General features: G+C 45.3%; 1 protein-coding gene across 1 annotated transcript; it reads right to left on the minus strand.

Annotated features, from left to right (window-relative positions):
* On the minus strand, nucleotides 1-615 carry LOC138871066 (uncharacterized mitochondrial protein AtMg00810-like). Its single transcript, XM_070148918.1, has 2 exons — nucleotides 509-615; nucleotides 1-331 (listed from the first exon to the last, which is right to left on the minus strand). Exons 1-2 carry the CDS (start codon nucleotides 613-615, stop codon nucleotides 1-3), a joined length of 438 nt encoding a protein of 145 aa, XP_070005019.1.
* Between the last annotated feature and the right edge of the window lie 20,934 nt (nucleotides 616-21,549).

Genomic DNA, 21,549 nt, shown 5'->3' on the forward strand with positions numbered 1-21,549 from the left:
TCATCTATCTATAGCATCAGCTGCAAGTCTTCTATCAAATGACTCACTTGTGAGTCTCTGATTTACCCCCAAGGGTGTGCTAACAAGTTCGGATCCTACCAATCCTCGCTCTGAAATTAAATCCAAAGCAAACTTCCTTTGACAAATAGAAATGACAGCCTTACTTCTAGCTATTTCAAGACCAAGGAAGTACTTCATCTCCCCTAGGTCCTTGATATTGAAATGATGCTGAAGTAAGGCCTTAATGTCCTGAATAAGGGAAGCAAAAGAACCAGTGATCAAAAGATCATCCACATTTACAATAATACTCATAGTATGACCATCAACTTTCCTAGTGAAAAGAGAATAATCGTAGTGACTCTAGGAGAAGCCAAAATTCAGAAGAGCCTCAAATAGCTTCAAATTCCACAGTCTGGATGCCCGCTTCAGGCCATATAGGGACTTTCACAATTTACACACCTTAGACAGCTCCCCCTAGCTAGCAAAACTTGAAGACTGCACCATGTACACAACCTCTATCAAATCCATTTCCAAAAAAGCATTGAAGACATCTATCTGGTGAAGATGCCAACCATACATGGTTTCCATGAAAAGAACAACTCTAACTGTGACCATCTTCACCACATGAGAGAAGGTCTCCTGGTAGTCCAGCCCCTTATGTTGAGTATACTCCTTTGCCACCAAACGAGCCTTACACCTTTCTACCTCTCCCTTTGCAACCTATGGCCCTCTTACCAGCAGGTAGTCCACCAAGGACCAAGTTTGATTGTCAAGTAAAGCTTGAATCTCCTATTTCATAGCTGCAACCCAATGTTCATCCTATAGTGCCTCTAAATAAGACTTAGGCTCTTTGATGACAAAGTAACTGCAAATGGAATCAAGGTAATAAGCTGAAAGAGATGTGTAGGACATGTAATCAGACATAGGGTATAGGTAGGGGGGTGTAGTGTGATCACTAGGCAAGGGACCATGCATAAAGTTATTCAACCATCCAGGAGGTCTAAAAGTTCTAGCTATCCTTCTGGGTTCTGGATAAGGAACAACATGTGAGCTAGTAGGTGAAGAAATAGGTGGTTGTGAAGAATGTCCTGCTGATGAGCCTAAAAAATGTGAGAGAGGTCCTGCTGATGGGAGTACAAGACTGTTGGTTTCAATGGCGGTCTGTATATCAGCATGGTGTCCATGGACAGGTGAACCTAGTTGATTAGTGAAGGACGCTTAATCAAAACTAGGCACTTGTGCAGGAGAACCATCCTGAGTGGATAGTGAAACTGAATGCAGGTCCCAGGTGTCACATGTGCAGGACAAGAAGGAATCATGTATGTATCTGATGTCTGAGAAGATTTGAAAGGAAAAACATCCTTCTTAAAAGTATCATCTCTGCAGATGAAGAAAACCTTGTGTTAGAGGCTATAAAGTTTGTATCCCTTTTGTGTACTAGAATACCCCATATGAACTGTTGTTTCACCTCTAGGTCCAAACTTGTCTCTATTGATACCCGTAATAGTAGTATAGCAAAAGCTCCCTATGACTCTCAGGTGATTCAAGTTTGGTTGTCTCCCATAGAAAACTGCAAAAGGTGACTTGTTGCCCAAAAGTGGAGATGGTATCCTATTGATGAGGTATACAACATTGATAACACAGATACCCCAAAATCTCAAAGGCAATCACACCATTTGTAACGACCTGGCCGGTCATTTCATGAGTTACCACTTTGTTTTCCCCATTTTTGCTTCTTTTTTCAGCTATATTTCATCGCATCGTGTTGGTTAGTTTGGGTTCGGAGCAGTTTTGTAGAGAAATGAGACATTTAGTCTCTTAAGTTGGTCTTTTAGTTGGAAAAGTCAATCAGAAGTTGACTTGTGAGTAAATGATATCAGAACTTGGTTTTTATGGTTCGGATAGCTTCGTGAGGTGATTTGGGACTTAGGATTGTGATCAGAATGCATTTTGGAGGTCCGGGATAGATTTAGGCTTGATTTGGCGAAATTGGAATTTTGGCACTTTCCGGTTGGTAGTGGAAATTTTTATATAGTGGTCGGAATGGAATTCCGGAAATTGGAGTAGGTCCGTTATGTCATTTGGGATGTGTGTGCAAAATATTAGGTCATTTGGACGAGGTTTGATAGACTTTTTGATCGAAAGCAGAATTTGGAAGATTTGGAATTCTTAGGCTTGAATCCAAGGGTGATTTGATGTTTTGATGTTGTTTTGAGTGTTCTGAGAGTTGGAACAAGTTTGAATGATGTTATGTGATGTGTTGGAATATTTTGTTGAGGTCTTGAGGCCCTCGGCTGAGTTTCAGGGGGTTAACGGATCAAATTCTTATTTTTGGAAGTTGTAGATTTCTACAGGTTTTTGTTGCAGAGTTTTGCTCTTCGCGTTCGCGAAGAGATGTTGAGTGAGGCAGGCTAGTTGCCCTTCACGTTCGTGATGTTAGTCCTGCGTTCATGAAGGTTGAGTCTGAATGTACATCGTGAACGCGTGGCGTAGTTCGTGTTCACGTAGAAGGGTGAAGCAGACTTGGGCATCAGGCCCTAAGGCATCGCGTTCGCGACCAGAGGAATGCGTTTGTATAGGCTAAGCTGAGTAAGGCATCGCATTTGCTAGGTGGTTATCTCATTTGCGTAAGAGGAAAGTTTGAGCTTTGATTTTTTGTGCTTCGTGAACGTGAGGCTTTGACCGCATTCGCAAAGAAAGAATTTATCCCTGAGCAGAATGTTTATATAGTTGCCTTCGCGATTTTTGGTCTATTTTCCACCATTGTTAAGCGATTTTGAAGCTTTTTGAGAAGGATTGAAGAGGAAATCGAAGGGAAACACTTGGAGGTAAAATTTTTGAACTCAATACTCGATTCTATGGTGATTTCTACCTAATTAGACATGAAATTAGTGAGATTTAAAGCCTAAAATTGGGTAATTAGGGCTTGAATTGTTAGGGCTTGAAATTGAAGACTTTGATTTAAGGATTTGAGCGGTCGTTTGTGGTCAGATTTTGATGTATTTGGTATGTATGAACTCGTGCGAGTGAAAGGTTTCTAGTTTTTTGATTTTTATCGGAATCAGAGACGTGGGCCCGGGGGTCGGGTTTGGCCAATTTCGGGATTTTTGAGTTAATTTGATTATTTTTGCTTGGGATTTGTTTCTTTAGCATGTATTAATGGTATAATAATACTAATTTTGGTTAGATTTGGAGCATTCAGAGGCCGAGTCGAGGGGCAAAGGCATCGCATGCTAGAGTTTGGACCGGATTGAGGTAAGTAATGATTGTAAATGTTGTCCTGAGGGTATGAAACCCCGGATTTCACATCGTTGTGCTACTTTGAGGTGACGCACATGCTAGATGATGAGTGTGGGGTCATGCACTATTGGGGGATTGTGACTTTGTTCGTCCCGTATGACTGTTAAGTCGCGTATTTAATTGAAAACTGTTTGATATCATTGTGTTTTGGAAAGTATTACTATGTCTTGGGCCGAATGCCATATTTGGGCCTTGTGCCAACTGTTTTGGACCCTTAGGGTTTTTTTACTACTATTCCTTACTGCTTTGATTTAATCTCTTTACTCAGTCATGCTGTATTCTACTATTTTTATAACTCGGCCGTATTTACTCCGTTTTGATACTTTAAATGATATTTTGGGCTGAGCATCATGTTTTACTATTGCGCGAGTGGCATGAGAGGTTTCTGACTGAGTGAGGCTAAGGGCCTGTGTTGTGAGGTTATTGTGGGATCGGGTTGCGCGCCGCATCATGTTGTACTGATTGTGATATATGAGAGGCCGAGGGCCTGACTTGTTATGCCACGAGATGGCTTGTGATAGCGCTTGGGCTGCAGGAGCCCCTACGGAGTCCGAATACCCCCAGTGAGCGCAGGTACCCAGTATGAGAATGTGATATTTCCCGAGGGGTTGATGTTATTTCATGTTGTTGCCCAATGGGCTAATTATGAGTGATTGTGAGGTATCCCGAGGGGCTGGTTTTTGTTGATATTTTGCTCGAGGGGCAGTTGTGATATGTTTTTGCCCGTAGGGATGTTTATGTTTTTCATCACTCCTACTCACTATTTTCATCACTCGTTTGAAACTGGTGAAAGATGTTTTAAAAAGGCTTTATTGAACTGAGTTGTTTTTACGAGTTTTATTGGTTTACTTATTGTTCTGGACATATAATGTTTTGATGTAGTGCTATGACATGGAATTACGTATTTTCTTACTGCTTAGTTTCCTTTACTTTTATTACTTACTGAGTTGGCATACTCACATTACTCCCTGCACCTTGTGTGCAGATATAGGAGTCTCGGGACGCGATAGTGAGTACTGATCAGTATTCCAGTAGGTCTCCGGAGTTTACTAGGTAGCTATTTGGCGTTTGCAGCCCAGTGCTTCTCCTTCCTATCTTATTCGGATTGTCTTAGCGGTTTATTTTGGACTATGTTGTCTTTTTCTTGTTCCTAGATGAGTTTGTAGTTGCTCATGACTGGTGACACCCCGATGTCGGGATTGTCTTATATTTTTACACTGCTTATTCTAACTTATATTATGAGATTTTAGCTAATGAATGGCTTAAAATGACTTATTATAAATTTCTGGTTGGTTTGGGGTTTGTGTTGGCTGGCCTAGTTTCACGTTAGGCGCTATCACGACCAGGTCAGTTTTTGGGTCGTGACAAGTTGGTATTTGTATGCGGCAAAATCAGAGGGTCTAATTTCTTGCTATCAAGTCACTTCAGAAGAACACCTCGAGACCCCAAGGATGCGAAGTTGTGACTGAGTTCCCTCCCTCGGAGCTCGTCGAGGTCCGACTTAAAGAAGATACAGATCGAGGCTAGAGTAAAATAGGGGGTTCCCAAGGCACACGGCTGAGTCTGACAAAGACGACCTACCCGAAGCTTGTATCAAGGTGTCACGTCTAGCTGTCCCATCTCCATGCCTTTACAATTAATATATTTTGTACTATAATGGGATCCCCCTCCTATATAAAGGGGATCCTCATCACTTTGTAAGGGGCTACTGTTGCTCCAACTATTCTACATAAGATCAATAAAAACTCTCTCTCTCTCTCTTTTCTCTCTAACTTACTCGCTCGAGACTACTACTTCCGTTTATTGCATTCATACTTGTTCTTCATTTATTGCTTGATATCGGCCACAAAGAGCCTCCTTTAATTATATTCTAACTGTTAGTCCCTTCCCGATTACCCCCGACAGCTCGAACCTGAGCCCAGGCATCGACCCCGAGGCCCTTCATCGGTTAGCCTGAGGCCCGGATGGCAAGCTCTCAGTTTGATTATAGCCTTATTCTAGCTCGCGTTTTATCTTTTATCTTCACATACCTAGCATCAACTGCTCTAACAATTAGCATAAAAATACATCACATATTTTTAGAGTCCCATCAACAAATTTAATTGTTATTACCATTTTCACGGTAAACAATTTGGCGGCTACCGTGTGGCTAAAAATAATAGTAATTATTTTCTTGCTGGTTTCATCACACAACGTAAGTTATCTTTCACACTTTTTCTTGTCCAAGATCTTCGATTTCAGGTCGAAATGTCTGGCTCAGTGAACAGAGGTGAGAATGACAACCTTGAAAACCATGGAGAAAACGGTGTGGCTATTCTAGTTAATGACGTAACACCACGGAACCCCGATAACGCACCTGGACCGTTTCAAGCGGATGCGGGTTTGTAAGACGCACAGCAAGTCGACGAAACCTCGCACACCGATATGAGCATACGATATGGTGACCAACAGGAAGCCCAAAAGACCCCAGCTCGGGAAGAATAGGAAGTTAGTCTTCATGTTATTTTTGAAATGTTGCAAGCACAACAGATGGCTATCGCTCAGCTACAAAGCCACCGGAAGACTCTCAACACAGTAGCATCGGAAACTATTCCCCCGCCCGAACAGGTACCGGGGAGATCGAACAACAACGGATTGATAGCTGACCCTGCCAAAGTGAAAACGCTCGAGGATCTCACAAAAAGGATCGAGTTGGGCGAGAAAATGATAGCAGCCAATGATAAGAAGATCGGAACCTATAATTTCAGAGTCGACCAAAGCCCGGGCTCACCCCCGGTCCTGAAGGGTATGGATTCGAAGAAGTTCGCACAACGGCCGTTCCCAGAGGAGGTGGCTCCGAAACCCATTCCCAAGAAATTTAAAATGCCGGAACTCCCAAAGTACAATGGGACATCAGACCCCGATGAATGCGTTACTGCCTACACTTGCGTAGCGAGAGGCAACGACATAAAGAGTGATGAGATCGAGTCCGTATTGCTGAAAAAGTTTAGGGAAACACTTTCGAAGGGGGCCGCGATGTGGTATCACAACTTGGCTCCTAACTCCATAAATCCATTTGCCATGCTAGCAAACCCCTCTACAAAGGCGCACACCGGTGCCCTCAAAGTAGTAATGAGGAAATCCGACGTTTTCAAATTAAGCAAAGAGAGAACGAAACATTACGGGAACTCGTGTCTCGCTTTCAAATGGAATGGATGGAGCTACCTCCAGTCTCTGACGATTGGGCAGTACAGGTTTTCACTCAAGGTTTGAACGAACGAAGCTCGGTGGATTCAAAACAGTTGAAATAGAACTTGATCGAGTATCCAGCTGTGACCTGGTCGGACGTCCACAACTGGTACCAGTCAGAAATCAGGGCTGAGGATGACCCATTGGGAGCCCCCTTGGGCTCAGTATATCCGAGTAGACTCCTGGGGAAGGAGTCAAAATCAAACAAAGAAAGATACCCGCAGTACATCGAAGGTAGGAGGAATGTCCTGAGGTGCAACCTACCTCGCAATGGTCGGAGAATGGATCGAGGACAATATCCTCGAAGGCTCATCAATAGAGCCAGATTCAATGGAGACACAAGGCCAACAGGTGCACCTCGCCAATCAGAATACAACTTCAACGTCGCGGTATCGGACATCGTGTTCACTATCAGCAAAACCAGGGACATCAAATGGCCCAAGCCTATTCAGTCGGATCCTCCCCAGAGGAATCACAACTTGGTATGTGAGCTTCATAATGCGCACGGCCATAGGAGCGAGGACTGCTACCAGCTTCGAAGGGAAATAGCCAAGCTACTCAGTAGAAGTCACCGCCGAGAACTTTTGAGTGATCGGGCTCAAGTTCAGTTCCGAGAAAGGAAGGCGGCCAAAAGGAACAAATCAAATGGGCCATGACATGCTATCATGATATTGGGGGAGCATAGACACTCCCCAGGAAATCATGAAAGGGAGGACAAAAATATCCGTCATTGGAGAAAAATGAACCCGGGAATATGTACCCAAAGATGCCCTCACATTCGGCGGAAAAGGCTCTGAAACCTTGCCCCAACTTCATAACAATGAACTAGTAACCTCTTTCTTTATTCATTCACTTCGAATAAAACATGCGCTTGTGAATCCATGTAGCTCGATCAACACTATCCAATCGAGAGTAATAGAGCAACTCGGACTACTAGACCAACTAATGCCCGCCTCTCGAACCCTTGACGGATTCAACATGGCGATCGAAACAACGAAAGGAGAGACCGTTCTTTCAGTCAGCATGAACGACACAGACCGAAACACCAAATTCCATGTCATTAAAGGAGACACGAGGTATAATGCCTTATTCATATGGCCGTGGACACGCCGCATGAGAACGGTACCATCCCCTCCTTGCCAAATTATGAAATCCCCGACAAAGGATGGAATTAAAACCGTCTACGGGGAACAACACGCGACAAGGGAAGTGTTTGTGTTACGTAACGTAGCACCGGCACCAACGTCTCCACTCTCGAAAGAGTCAAAGTGTAATCAACCACATCTTCAGTTCAGCCCGATTAAACATAGTGGATGGCTGTACCGATCCCTCACTCCGAACTATAGGAAAGCATCGGGCCTCGAAACATCGCCTACGCACCCCGCGACGAGGTAAGACAACCATCTCTTTCATTATTTTATACTAACCCATATGCAGGCGCCCAGTCAGAGCGGTCGAAAATGTTGATACAACCCGAAGATCTTGAGGCCTTAATGACATCCGTTGTACTCTTTCCCTTCGGCCGAGCCTTCATCCCGAAGAGGGTTTCGCCGACAAGGTTTTCAACGAGGCAACGTCCACGCGCCACCTAAGGAGGATCCGACAAGCTTGAAGGGCTTCTTTTGCAGTCAACCCCGAACACTAGAGGGCACCCCCTTGCGAGGCCATCCGCTCGGAAGAGCCAGGAAATGATGAACAAAGTTCCAATAGAAAACAATGTACCGGGCCAAATAGTAAAATGAACTGTGTCCACATAAGCTGGGCTCGCGGAAACAAAACAGCATGTACTTATGCCAACAAATCAAAGAATATCTTTCTCCAAAGCATCTCGTACTCCAAAGAAAATCCAGCATCCTCACAGCAAGGATCCCTCCACCAAGAACGCCCCGAGATACTCGGAGACTAGCGCCAATAATTTGGCACTCGCATGGCCTTAGAGTCAGAACTCCGTACTCATAAGCCCTCAATGAGGCAACACGAAAATAGCAACACGTCTCCAAAAGAGAAGATGCCCCGAACACTCGGAGACTAACATCGCAAATTCAGAAAACATATGACCCCAGGGTCAGAATCTCCAAAAAATGTAAGCCTTCAATGAGGTAACTTCGTGCTCACGAGCAACGGCCTTCGAGCCTAAGCAAACTCGAGGACTCGGAGACTGTCACCAATTGCCACTAGTTAAAAATCTCGGGGCCATAAGACCCCAAGCGGGCAGACTCAGTCTCGAATAAAAACTCACACCGACTATCAACAACTACACCTGTAAGACCTCAACAGGCATGGAAAAAAACTGTAAGACCTCAATAGGCATGAAAATACTGTAAGACCTCAACAGACATGAATTATTTGTAAAGCCGTACTACAGGCATAAACTAAATCCCGAAGTTTAGGCTATACGTCACATTTGTAAGTCTCCCGAAAGGGCATACCATCGATGTAGACGCCTAAACTACCACACTCGGGATAAAAAATGGCTTCGGCTAAACACAAATGACTACGGTCAATACGGCTGTACCAGCCAAATTAATGCGACTCGGGGATGCCCGACCGTCGCTATAAAATCACAGGCCTTTACTTCGAATCTACTTCGAAAAGAACTGGTTAAACAGGCTACCCTCGATAGGCAAAATGAGCTTCGACCATGTCAGCTCCAAATCACAAGGCTTCAAGCTACTCAGCCTACGAGCTAAACATTCCTAGGTGCTCGAACATCGCCGCAAACGACTTGAAATCTAGGTTCCTCCCAAACCGATGATGGGTCAGGCAAAATCATTTCAAAAGTCCTTAATGAGAGGAAAACAAAGCCTACATATGCTCAAGGACAAAAGCGTAAGAGCTATTGTCTCCAGCCTAACGAGCCTCAGGGCCACACACTAAAAGGTCGCTACAACCAAAAGCATAAGTGCCACTGCCTCTAGCTAAAACGTTTTGAAAGCTTGAGGGTCAAAATGAGCTTGACTCATAACCCAATTCGGATACCGGACCCAAAATAGTTAACTAATACATGCCTAAGGGCAAAGCGTAAGAGCCATCGTTGCCAGCTTCATGAGCCTCAGGGCCACGCACCTAAAAGGTCGCTTCGACCAAAGGCATAAGAGCCGTTGTCGACAGCCCATGCAAATACAGAACTTGAGGGTAAATTGTGCTCGAGTCGAAGCCCGACTCAGAAACTGAACCCAAAGTAGTTAAAATACAAGTGCCCAAGGGCAAGGCGTAAGGGCCATTGTCGCCTGCCCATGCAGACACAAAAACATGAGGGTTGAATAGGCTCGAGTCAAAGACCAACTTGGAAACTAAACCCAAAACAATCGAGCAAAAGCATAATAGCTCTAATTCCATCTTACACTAAAGGCCGCATCGACCGAACGCGTAAGAACCCCTGGGCCTGCCTGATGAGCCCCAGAGCCGTATTACGAATCTAAGGATTCTCACCAACTGTAAAACCAGTCCACCTGGTCAGAAGAAAAGCAAAAAGGGGTACATAAGTAATAAAGCTTCAAGTTCTCTCCTATTTACATACATGAAAAAGTGCATCCTCCATCTACAAACGTGCTCTAGAAATATCACATACAAGATGGCAAAGTCTACCCCCAGTCCCTGAGGGCTACAGCCTATCAGCCTCGTCTTTGCTCTCCTCAGCACCGGACAGGAGTGATCGAGCGTCATGCTCGTCCTCCCTCACTCACGCTAGCTCTTCCAAGAGAACAAAGACTTTGGCACCAATCTCCTCAAGTACCCTTCTTCGGGATCTACAACGAACATATTCTTTGATCCTCCCTTCACGATCGAGGACCCTCTTCAACTCGACTTGGGCATCGGTAGCATCCTTCAAATGAATTTCCATCTCCTGATTAGCCTTAGTCCGACTCAGTACTGCTTCAGCCTGAGTATCAACGATCTCAGCCCTGACCTTCGAAAGTTCGGACTCAAGCTTCGTGATCATATCTGCTTAAACTAAAGCATTGTCACGAGCTAAGCAGAGTTGAGCCTCAAAGGCAGGAACTTAGCCAAGGCACCCTTCTCCTCTGAAGCGTGAGCCTGCACTTGAGCTCTTAGCTTTCCACAGTCATTCCTGACTCGGTCGGCTTTATCCCTAAGGCGCTCCAGAGCCTCTGTCTTTTTCTACAACTGGGATAGGCAAAAAGTTAACCCAAATGGTTAAAGGGTGAAACGCATACTCACCTGGGATGAGAAGTTACCTGCTCCATTAAATAGCTCTCGTAATTCGAGCTCCAATACGCCTCATATCGCCAATATTTCAACTCAACTTCCTTCTCCTCGCAAAGGAGCCCAAGGGAGTTACCCTCATCCAGAGCCTTCGAAACCTAGCCCCATTGCGGAGTAGCTCATACCTAAGCCTGCCAAAAGCCTACAAAAGAAAAACTCGATGAGAAAGGAAAGACGCAAGATTCAAAAGGCCTATGCCAAAGCTCACCGCGAAGTGAAGTCCCCGTACTTCCTCGAAAGCCGAGAACACCTCTGATAATCTAGTCCTCTCTGCCCTAGAAGAATTAATCTTGGTTGAAGCATGATCGCTCGGGGGAACTTCCTCTCCAGGGTCAGAGACTTCGGGTACAGTAGGCTCAGGCGATGTTTCCTCCTCAAAGACTCGGCCTTGTTTTGCCCTGCTGAGAGCTCCATCACACTACAAATGCTTGTCCCATTTATCATTATCATCCTTTAGCTCGGAAGATAGCAACTCCTCCCCCCTCCAGAGGAGCACAACCTCGCCCTTGGAGACCCTCCGATACCTATGACGACAATACTAGTACATGAAAAGGGGAAAATGTCTTCCCAAATGTATGAAGGACAAGTGAAAGCAGTGTACACACATACCACGATATTTTGGTTCCCATCTACCCCGAGACACCGCTCGCCACCTACGCTCATCACTAGTCGAAAGGGTCGCTAGCTTGCCGACCCAGCCAAGCAGATCAAAAACTTCGCCCGACGCCTATGAAATTGCTGTAGAAAAGAAGGAAACATGATTACTAAACTAGCTTCCACCATGAGCAAATCTGAGAAAGCACCAGGCGCTCCACTCACGCACGTAGTTCCATTCCTCGGGGAATAGCGTAAGTTCCACAGGGATAACATCAGTCGTCCGGACGCAGACAAATCGTCTGACCCACTCTCGATCTCCATCCTCCTCATCGTCAATAACAAAGGGCGTAGTCGAACGACACCGAGATTAGCAGACCTCGATGATGAAAGGGTCGGTACAGTCTGACGAGGTACTGAGCATGAATTCAAGCCCTGCCTTCTCCGCAAAGAACCTCGTCATCAGCACTATTCGCCAAAACAACGGATGTATCTGCACCAAATAACCCGATACTTTAAATATAAATCGAGCACGACCTTATCAAGAGGACCTAGTGCGAAAGGGTACAAGTACACGTTCAGGAATCCATCGGCAAGGTCCGTGATACCCTCCTCCGGGGTAAGCACCTGCAATTCTACCCCCTCTCCCCATATGCAGTCTCTCCTCACTAACTCCAGGTGCTCCTCTCTTATCGAATACATAGTCTCCAGAGTAAACTCCCGTGGATCCTGAGGACTGGGAGCGAAACTCTCCCCTCTCTACTGGGCAGACCCTAAAGTAGCAGTCATGGCTATGGTGGAACTAGCAAACTAAAGTGGGAACCTACATGAACTCCTTCGCGCTAAGGTAACAACAGACTCGATGCCAAAATAGAAGGATAACTATCTAAAATAATGTGATCTCCTAAGAAGTGGGAGCAACCCCATATATATGTGGGGAAATAACAACGGTCTGCCTGCCCAAGTTAGGCTCCAAAAGGCCAACAATATTATCTCCGGTCACGAGGTGGTACCCGACCCCAAGGACCGCCGTCAAAAGGAAGCTAGGCTTCAAAAGGTTAGCGACATTTTCTCCTGTCCCGAGACAGTATCCGACCTCGAAGGTCCCTCCCAAGAAGAAAAGTAAGCACTTCAAGCTCCGTCCATGAGGGTTCGGCCTCAGGATATCCCCCAGCCATGGGTAATATCTCCACATGAACCCATCTACAACACCTTAAAAGATTATCTACATCAAGTTCAAAGTAAATCTCTAGGCGCCCAAAGCCGACCTTCACTCAGAGACCACTCTCGAAGGTTTTGAGGTTTGATGCGCCATCTTCATGCGACTCGAGGGTCCCGACAATCTGAGTCTATCAGATCGCTTCAGGCTTGGTCCGAGGAACCATGGTAGGCTCGGAAAGGATCCATTTCTATCAACCGGAGACCGAAAAGAATGTTCGCACCCAAGTTGAATATTGACGCTCGTCAACAGAGATATACATTCAAAATCCCTACAAATGCACAAGAATATACAAGAATATGGAAAATATAAAAAGCAGAAGTAAAGAGGATGTCCTTTTATTTCATAAATATTAACTTCCAACGGTCCTCGAGGGCTCCTTACATACAATTACAAAAGCCCGCAAGGGGTCCTTACGCAGGAACGAAGAAGCAAAGGGATGCACACACGTGGTAAAATCCTAGAACCTAGTCTACTCTCAAAGGTTCACCTCCTGCAACAATGCCTCCGGGCATGCATCCTCAGAAGCCTTATCCCGGCCTTCCACACTGATATCCCCAAAGGATAAGTAGAGAAGTAGGGAGGGATGAAAAAATGCCATAGCCCGCCAAAGGTCGAGGACCCTCACTAGCCAAGAGAACCTCGGAGAGACAATAGACCTGGCGAACATCGGCCTAACTTGCACGACTACTTTGAATCCACTTCTTGGGACATTGAGTCGTGCAAGCTGCCAGCTCAGGGCAAAGCGCCATGTAGAGCTGGGGTATGAAGGTGAGCAGCGGTGTATAATTCGAGCCCCCTTATGAGCAGTGGTATATAGTCCAAATAATTTTCTAAAGCGAGGAAAGTCGATCCCCGTATATCATCATCTCGAGCTAATAAGGACAGCAACAGTAGACGTAACAACAACAACAATAGCGATATAATGGTATAATTGTGCTCAACAAAGGGGAGCTCAGGCAAAAGGCCACATCAAGGCTAATGGGAATGCTGCCAAACAACCTTAAGGCCGTGAACTCCGAACATGGTGATCAACAATAGAGGAAGATGGCGAGGAGAAAGGGATGAATGAGCAAATGAAGACACTTAGATAGAAAAATAATGCTAGAACGCTCCTATTTATAGGAAATAATGACACGGTCATCGAGGCCTTTGGAAGACTGACTGGCAGGCGCAATTACTATGTTCTTGAAGAACCGAATCGATGGTAGTATTGCCACTTTGAATAATGGGAATCGACAGCGCATTGAATGGCGTCGAAAAGACAAGTCCATGGAATGTCCCGCTTATCGTGAAAATTCACGCCATAGATTGCATCATTGGTATGACATTATCACGGGAAGCTTGAGGATTCGAGTATCATAATTATTTCCCATCGCTTCATTCTGAGAAACGCAAAGACTATCTATATGCGGTGAAATCAGAGGGTCTAATTTCTTGCTATTAAGTCACTTCAGAAGAACACCTCTAGACCCCGAGGACACGAAGCTGTGACCGAGTTCCCTTCCTCGGAGCTCGTTAAGGTCCGACTTAAAGAGGATACATATCGAGGCTAGAGTAAAATAGGGGTTCCCAAGGCACACGTCTGAGTCTGACAAAGCCGACCTACCTGGAGCCTGTATCAAAGTGTCATGTCTAGTCGTCACATATCCATGTCTTTACAATTAATACATTTTGTACTATGATGGGATCCCCCTCCTATATAAAGGGGATCCTCATCACTTTGTAAGGGGCTACTGTTGCGCCAACTATTCTACACAAGATCAATAACAACTCTCTCTCTCTCTCTCTCTCTCTCTCTCTCTCTCTCTCTCTCTCTCTCTTTTCTCTCTAACTTACTCACTCGAGACTACTACTTTCGTTTATTGCATTCATACTTGTTCTTCATTTATTGCTTGATATCGGCTACAAAGAGCCTCATTTAATTATATTCTAACTATTAGTCCCTTCCCAATTACCCCCGACAGCCCGAGCCCGAGCCCAGGCATCGACCTCGAGGCCCTTCATCGGTTAGCCCGAGGCTTGGACAGCAAGCCCTCGGTTTGATTATTGCCTTATTCTAGCTCACATTTTATCTTTTATCTTCACATACCTAGCATCAACTGCTCTAACAACTAGCATAAAATAGATCACGTATGTTTACCGTCCCATCAACAAATTTAATTATTATTACCATTTTTACGGTAAACAGTATCAGAGCCTAGGTTACATAGGTCTTACGAGTCATGAGCAGGATTAGTAGAGTCTCGCGGATTGGTACAGAGATGTCTGTACTTATCCTCGGGGGACTGCAGAACCTTTAGGAAAACTTCATATTCTTGAATACCTGTCGTGCGAATCTATTGATTCTAGTACTAAACTTCTGTTATTCTATTCTCTCACAGATGGTGAGGACACGTCCTACCGGCCAGGATGGACCACCACCAGTACCACCAGTTAGGGCCACTAGAGGCAGAGGATGCGGTCGAGGCCGTGGTAGGGGCAGGGGTGTAGCTCGCTCAGCAGCTAGGGCAGCACCTTCAAATCCACCAGCTGCCCCAATTCATGATCAGGTCCCAGTTGTGGATGCTCCAACATCACCAGCTCAGGCACTAGCTGTGCCTATTGTGATTCCAGGCCTTCAAGAGGCCCTGGCCCGGTTCTATCAGTGTGCACTGGCCTAGATCAGGCGACCTCAGTTACTACAGACGCAACTACTTCTCATGTCGGGGGAGTTACTTAGACTCCTGCCGCTCGCAGACCTAAGCAGGTCGTGCAGGGACTTCAAACACCGAGAGCAACTCCAGCCCAGCCGGTCGCAGCTGCTCAGGACTATGTATCTCCTATTATAACATAGGACGAGCATCGCAGATTGGAGAGGTTTGGTAGACTTCAGCCTCCGACTTTCAGTGGTGTAGAGGGTGAGGATGCCTAGAGTTTCTTGGATAAGTGATAGAGGATGCTTCGGACTGCAGGTATTCTAGAGACTAGTGGGGTCCCATTCACTACTTTCCAGTTCTCCAGGGCTGCACTTAGTTGGTGGGAGGCTTATGAGAGGCATAGGCCGTTTGGCGTAGCACCTCTTTCTTGGCAGCAGTTCTCCGTTCTCTTTCAGGAGAAGTTTGTACCTGAGTCTCATCGAGAGGAGGTGCGCAGGAAGTTCGAGCAACTTTGTCAGGGTGATAGAACTGTTACACAGTATGAGATGCAGTTCTATGAGTTAGCTCATCATGTGGTCTGGTTGGTCCCCACAGATCAAGAGAGGATCAGCAGGTTTATAGATGGCCTCGGTTTCCAGCTTCAGTTGCTTTTGACCAGGGAGAGAGTATCTGGTGCTACCTTTGATGACTTTGTTGACATGGATCGACAGATTGAGATGGTTCGTGGTTAGGAGAGGATTGAGATGGAGGCTAAGAGGCCTCGTGGTCAGGGTGGATTCAGTGGTACTCCTCTTGGGGGTCAGTTTCAGCACGATAGAGGTCGTCCATTTAGGCATACTTAGTCAGCTCGCCCAGGTTATCATGGTGCATCATCGGGCCATGGTTCCCATAGTTCTCATTAGGGCCATTCATCACTCAGTGCCCTTATAGCCCAGAGTTCGTCCCATGCTCCATCAAATCAGGGCTCTTCTATGCCAGGTTCTTCTGCTAGTCATCCCGGTGCTAGAGGTTCCCTTCAGTCCCCGTCTCCAGCACCAGGGGGTTGTTATGAGTGTGGTGAGTTGGGGCACATGTGGAGGCAGTGTACTCGTCATCTTAGGAGTTCATCTTAGTAGAGGAGTCATCCATCGACTTCAGCACCAGTTACTTCACCACCTACCCTACTAGCTACGGGTGACAGTCAGCTAGGGGTCGCCCTAGAGGGGGAGGTCGATGAGGTGGTGGTCAGGACCATTTCTATGCACTCCCAGCTAGACCCGATGCTATTGCCTCAGATGCTGTGATTACAGGTATTGTCTCAGTCTGCCACAGAGATGCCTCTATGTTATTTGATCCTGGTTCCACTTTTTTCATATGTGTCATCATATGTTTCTCGTTATTTGGATACACCCCATGAGTCTCTTGTTTTATCTATTCGTATGTCTACTCCGGTGGGCAATACTATTATTGTGGACCACATATATCAGTCATCTATGGTGACTATTAGGGGTTTGGAGACCCGAGTCGACCTTCCGTTGCTTTGTATGGTGGACTTTGATGTGATATTAGGCATGGATTGGCTATCTCTATGTCGTGCTATTTTGGACTGTCATGCTAAGATGGTGATGTTGGCTATGCCAGGTGTGCCATGGATTAAGTGGCGAGGTTCGACTCATTTTGTTCCTAGTGGGGTGATTTCATTTCTGAAGGCCCAGCGGATGGTTGGGAAAGGTTGTCTTTCATACTTAGCTTTTGTGAGGGATGTCAGTGCAGAGGCTCCTACTATTGATTCGATCCCGGTAGTAAGGGACTTTCAGGATGTGTTTCCCGCAGACCTACCGGGCATGCCACCAGATAGGGATATTGATTTTGGTATTAATCTGGTGCCGGGCACTCAACCAATTTCTATTCCACCGTACTGTATGGAACTAGCAGAGTTGAAGGAGCAGCTTCAAAAACTCCTTGATAAGGGGTTTATTCGGCCTAGTGTGTCGTTGTGGGGTGCACTTGTTCTATTTATGAAGATGAAGGATGACACTATGAGGATGTGCATTGTTTACAGGCAGTTGAACAAGGTCACAATCAAGAACAAGTATCATTTGCCTCGTATTGATGATTTATTTGACCAGCTTCAAGGAGCGAGAATGTTCTCCAAGATTGATCTCCGTTCAGGGTATCACCAGTTGAAGATTAGGGACTCGGATATTCTTAAGACAACTTTCAGGACCCCATATGGTCATTATGAGTTCCTTGTGATATCCCAGCAGCGTTCATGCATTTGATGAACAACGTGTTTCGGCCTTATCTCAACTCATTTGTGATTGTATTTATTGATGATATTCTGGTGTACTCGCATAGTCAAGAGTAGCATGCAGAGCATTTGAGAGTTGCGTTGCAGAGATTGAGGGAGGAGAAGCTTTATGCAAAGTTCTCCAAATGTGAGTTTTGGCTCAGTTTAGTGGCACTCTTGGGGCACATGGTGTCCAGTGAGGGTATCCAGGTTGATCTGAAGAAGATAGAGGCAGTTCAGAGTTGGCCCAGACCGTCCTCAGCCATAGAGATTCACAGCTTTCTTGGTTTGGCGGGTTATTACCGTCGATTCGTTCATGGATTTTCATCCATAACATCACCCTTGACCAAATTGACTCAAAAGGGTGCTCCATTCGGGTGGTCGGATGAGTATGAGACGAGCTTTCAAAAGCTCAAGACTGCCTTGACCACAGCTCTAGTGTTAGTTTTGCCATCAACTTCAGGTTCATATACCATGTATTATGATGCTTTGAGAGTTGGTATTGGGTGTGTGTTGATGTATTAGGGTAGAGTGATTGCTTATGCTTGTCGTCAGTTAAAGCCCCATGAGAAGAACTATCCCGTTCATGATTTGGAGTTGGCTGCCATTGTCCACGCATTGAAGATTTGGAGGCATTATATTTATAGTGTGTCTTGTGAGGTGTTTACTGATCATCGTAGCCTCCATCACTTGTTCAAATAGAAGAATCTCAATTTAAGGCAATGGAGATGGTTGGAGCTGCTAAAGGACTATGATATTACTATTGTACCATCCCGAGAAGGCAAATGTAGTGGCCGATGCTTTGAGTAGGAAGGCGATAAGTATGGGCAGTCTTGCATTTATTCCTATTGAGGAGAGACCTCTTGCAGTTGATGTTCAGGCCTTGGCCAATCAGTTTGTGAGGTTGGATATTTCGGAGCCTAGTCAGGTCTTAGCTTGTGTGGTTTCTCGGTCTTCCTTGTTTGATCGCATCAGAGAGCGCCAGTATGATGACCCTCATTTGCTTGTCCTTAAGGATAGAGTTCAGCACGACGATGCCAGAGATGTGACTATTGGTGATGATGGGGTGTTGAGGATGCAGGGATGGATATGCGTGCCCAATGTAGATGGGCTTTGGGAGTTGATTCTAGATGAGGCCATTCTGGAGCTCGCGGTATTCCATCCATCCAGGTGACACAAAGATGTATTAGGATTTGAGGCAGCACTATTGGTGGAGGAAAATGAAGAAGGATATTGTGGGATTTGTAGCTCGGTGTTTCAATTGTCAGCACGTGAAATATGAGCATCAGAGATCGGGTGGCTTGCTTCAACAAATGGATATTCCAGAGTGGAAGTGGGAGCAGATTAGCATGCATTTTGTAATTGGACTCACACGGACTTTGAAGAAGTTCGATGCTATTTGTTTGATTATGGATCGGCTGACCAAGTCCGCGCACTTTATTCCTGTGTGTACTACATATTCTTTAGAGCAGTTGGCAAAGATCTATATCCAAGAGATTGTTCATTTGCATGGTGTCCTAGTTTCCATTATTTCAGATAGAGGTACTTAGTTTACTTCGCAGTTTTGGAGGGCCGTGCAGAGAGAGTTAGGTACTCAGGTTGAGTTGAGCATAACTTCATCCTCAAACGGAAGGGCAGTCTGAGCGCACTATTGAGATATTGGAGGACATGTTGCGTGCTTGTCTCATTGATTTCGGTGGTTCATGGGATCAGTTTCTACCACTCGTGGAGTTTGCTTATAACAACAGTTATCAATCGAGTATTTAGATGGCTCCATATGAGGCTTTGTATGGAAGACGGTGTAGATCTCCAGTTGGTTGGTTTGAGCCGGGTGAGGCTAGGCTTTTGAGTAAAGACTTGGTGCAGGATGCTTTGGACAAGGTAAAGGTGATCCAGGAGCGGCTTCATATAGCGCAGTCGAGATAAAAGAGTTATGTTGTCATGAAGGTTTGTGATGTGTCCTACATGGTTGGGGAGAAGGTTCTATTGAAGGTTTCACCCATGAAGGGTGTTATGAGATTTGGGAAAAAGGGCAAATTGAGCCCTCGGTTCATTAGGCCTTTTGAGGTGCTATGGAGGATTGGGGGGGGTGGTGGCTTATGAGCTTGCTTTCCACCCAGCTTATTGAGTGTGCATCCGATATTTCATATTTCTATGCTCTAAAAGTATATTGGAAATCCATATCATGTTTTGGACTTCAGCACGGTTCAGTTAGACAGTGATTTGACTTATGATGTGGAGCCAGTAGCTATTTTGGAGCGTTAGGTTCAAAAGTTGAGATCAAAGGATATAGCTTTAGTGAAAGTATAGTGGAGAGGTCGGCCCGTGGAGGAGGCTACCTGGGAGACCAAGCGAGAGATGTGGAGCAGATATCCTCACCTATTTAAGGCTTCATGTATGTTTCTTGACTCGTTCGAGGATGATTGTTTGTTTAAGAGGATGAGGATGTAATGACCCGGCCGGTCATTTCATGAGTTATCGCGTTGTTTTCCCCATTTCTTCTTCTTTATATGTTTTTCAACTGTATTTCATCCCATCATGTTGGTTAGTTTGGGTTCGGAGTGGTTTTGTAGAGAAATGAGACACTTAGTCTCTTAAGTTGGCCTTTTAGTTGGAAAAGTCAACCGGAAGTTGACTTGTGAGTAAATGAGCTTGGAACTTTGTTTTATGGTTCAGATAGCTTTGTGAGGTTATTTGGGACTTAGGAGCGTGATCGGAATGCATTTTGGAGGTCCGGGGTAGATTTAGGCTTGAATTGGCTAAATTGGAATTTTGGCGCTTTACGGTTGGTAGTGGAAATTTTGATATAGGGGTCAGAATGGAATTTCGGAAATTAAAGTAGGTCTGTTGTGTCATTTGGGACATCTATGAAAACTTTCAGGTTATTCGGATGAGGTTTGGTAGACTTTTTAATCGAAAGCAGAATTTGGAAAATTTGGAATTCTTAGGCTTGAATCCGAGGGTGATTTGATGTTTTGATGTTTTTTTGAGTATTTCGAGGGTTGGAACAAGTTTGAATGATGTTATGAGATGTGTTGGCATGTTTTGTTGAGGTCCCGAGGGCCTCGGGTGAGTTTCGGGAGGTTAACGGATCAAATTCTTATTTTTGGAAGCTGTAGATTTTTTCAGGTTTCTGTTGCAGAGTTTTGCTCTTCGCGCTCGCGAGAGGGCCTCGCGTTCGCGAAGAGATGTTGAGTGAGGCAGGCCAGTTTCCCTTCGCGTTCGCGATATTGGTCCCGCGTTTGCGAAGGTTGAGTCTGAATGTTCATCGCGAACGTGTGGCGTAGTTTGCGTTCGCATAGAAGGGTGAAGCAGACTTGGGCATCAGGCCCAAAGGCATCACGTTCGCGACCAGAGGAACGCGTTCGCGTAGGCTAAGCTGAGTAAGGCATCGCGTTCGCAAGGTGGTTATTGCATTCACGTAAGAGGAAAGCTTGAGCTGTGATTTTTTGTGCTTCGCGAACGCGCGGCTTTGATCGCGTTCGCGAAAAAGGAATTTATCCCTGGGCAGAGTGTTTAAATAGTTGTCTTCGCGATTTTTGGTCTATTTTCCACCATTGTTGAGTGATTTTGAAGCTTTTTGGGAAGGATTGAAAAGGGAATCAAAGGGAAACACTTGGAGGTAAGATTTTTGAACTCAATACTCGATTCTATGGTGATTTTTACCTAATTAGACATGAAATTAGTGGGATTTAAAGCCTAAAATTGGGGAATTAGGGCTTCAAATTGGAGAGTTTGATTTAAGGATTTGAAGGGTCATTTGTGGTCGGATTTTGATGTATTTAGTATTATGAACTCTTGAGAGTGTAAGGATTCTAGTTTTGTGATTTTTATCAGAATCCAAGACGTGGGCCCGGGGGTCGGATTTGGCCAATTTCGGGATGTTTGAGTTAATTTGATTGTTTTTGCTTGGGCTTTGTTCCTTTAGTGCGTATTACTGGTATAATACTGGTTTTGGTTAGATTTGGAGCATTCGGAGACCGAGTCGAGGGGCAAAGGCATCGCAGGCTAGAGTTTGGACTCTATTTTGATACTTTAAAAATATTTTGGGCTGAGCATCATGTTTTACTGTT

Source organism: Nicotiana sylvestris, chromosome 6 (assembly GCF_000393655.2).
Source record: "Nicotiana sylvestris chromosome 6, ASM39365v2, whole genome shotgun sequence".
Classification (NCBI taxonomy): Eukaryota; Viridiplantae; Streptophyta; class Magnoliopsida; order Solanales; family Solanaceae; genus Nicotiana; species Nicotiana sylvestris.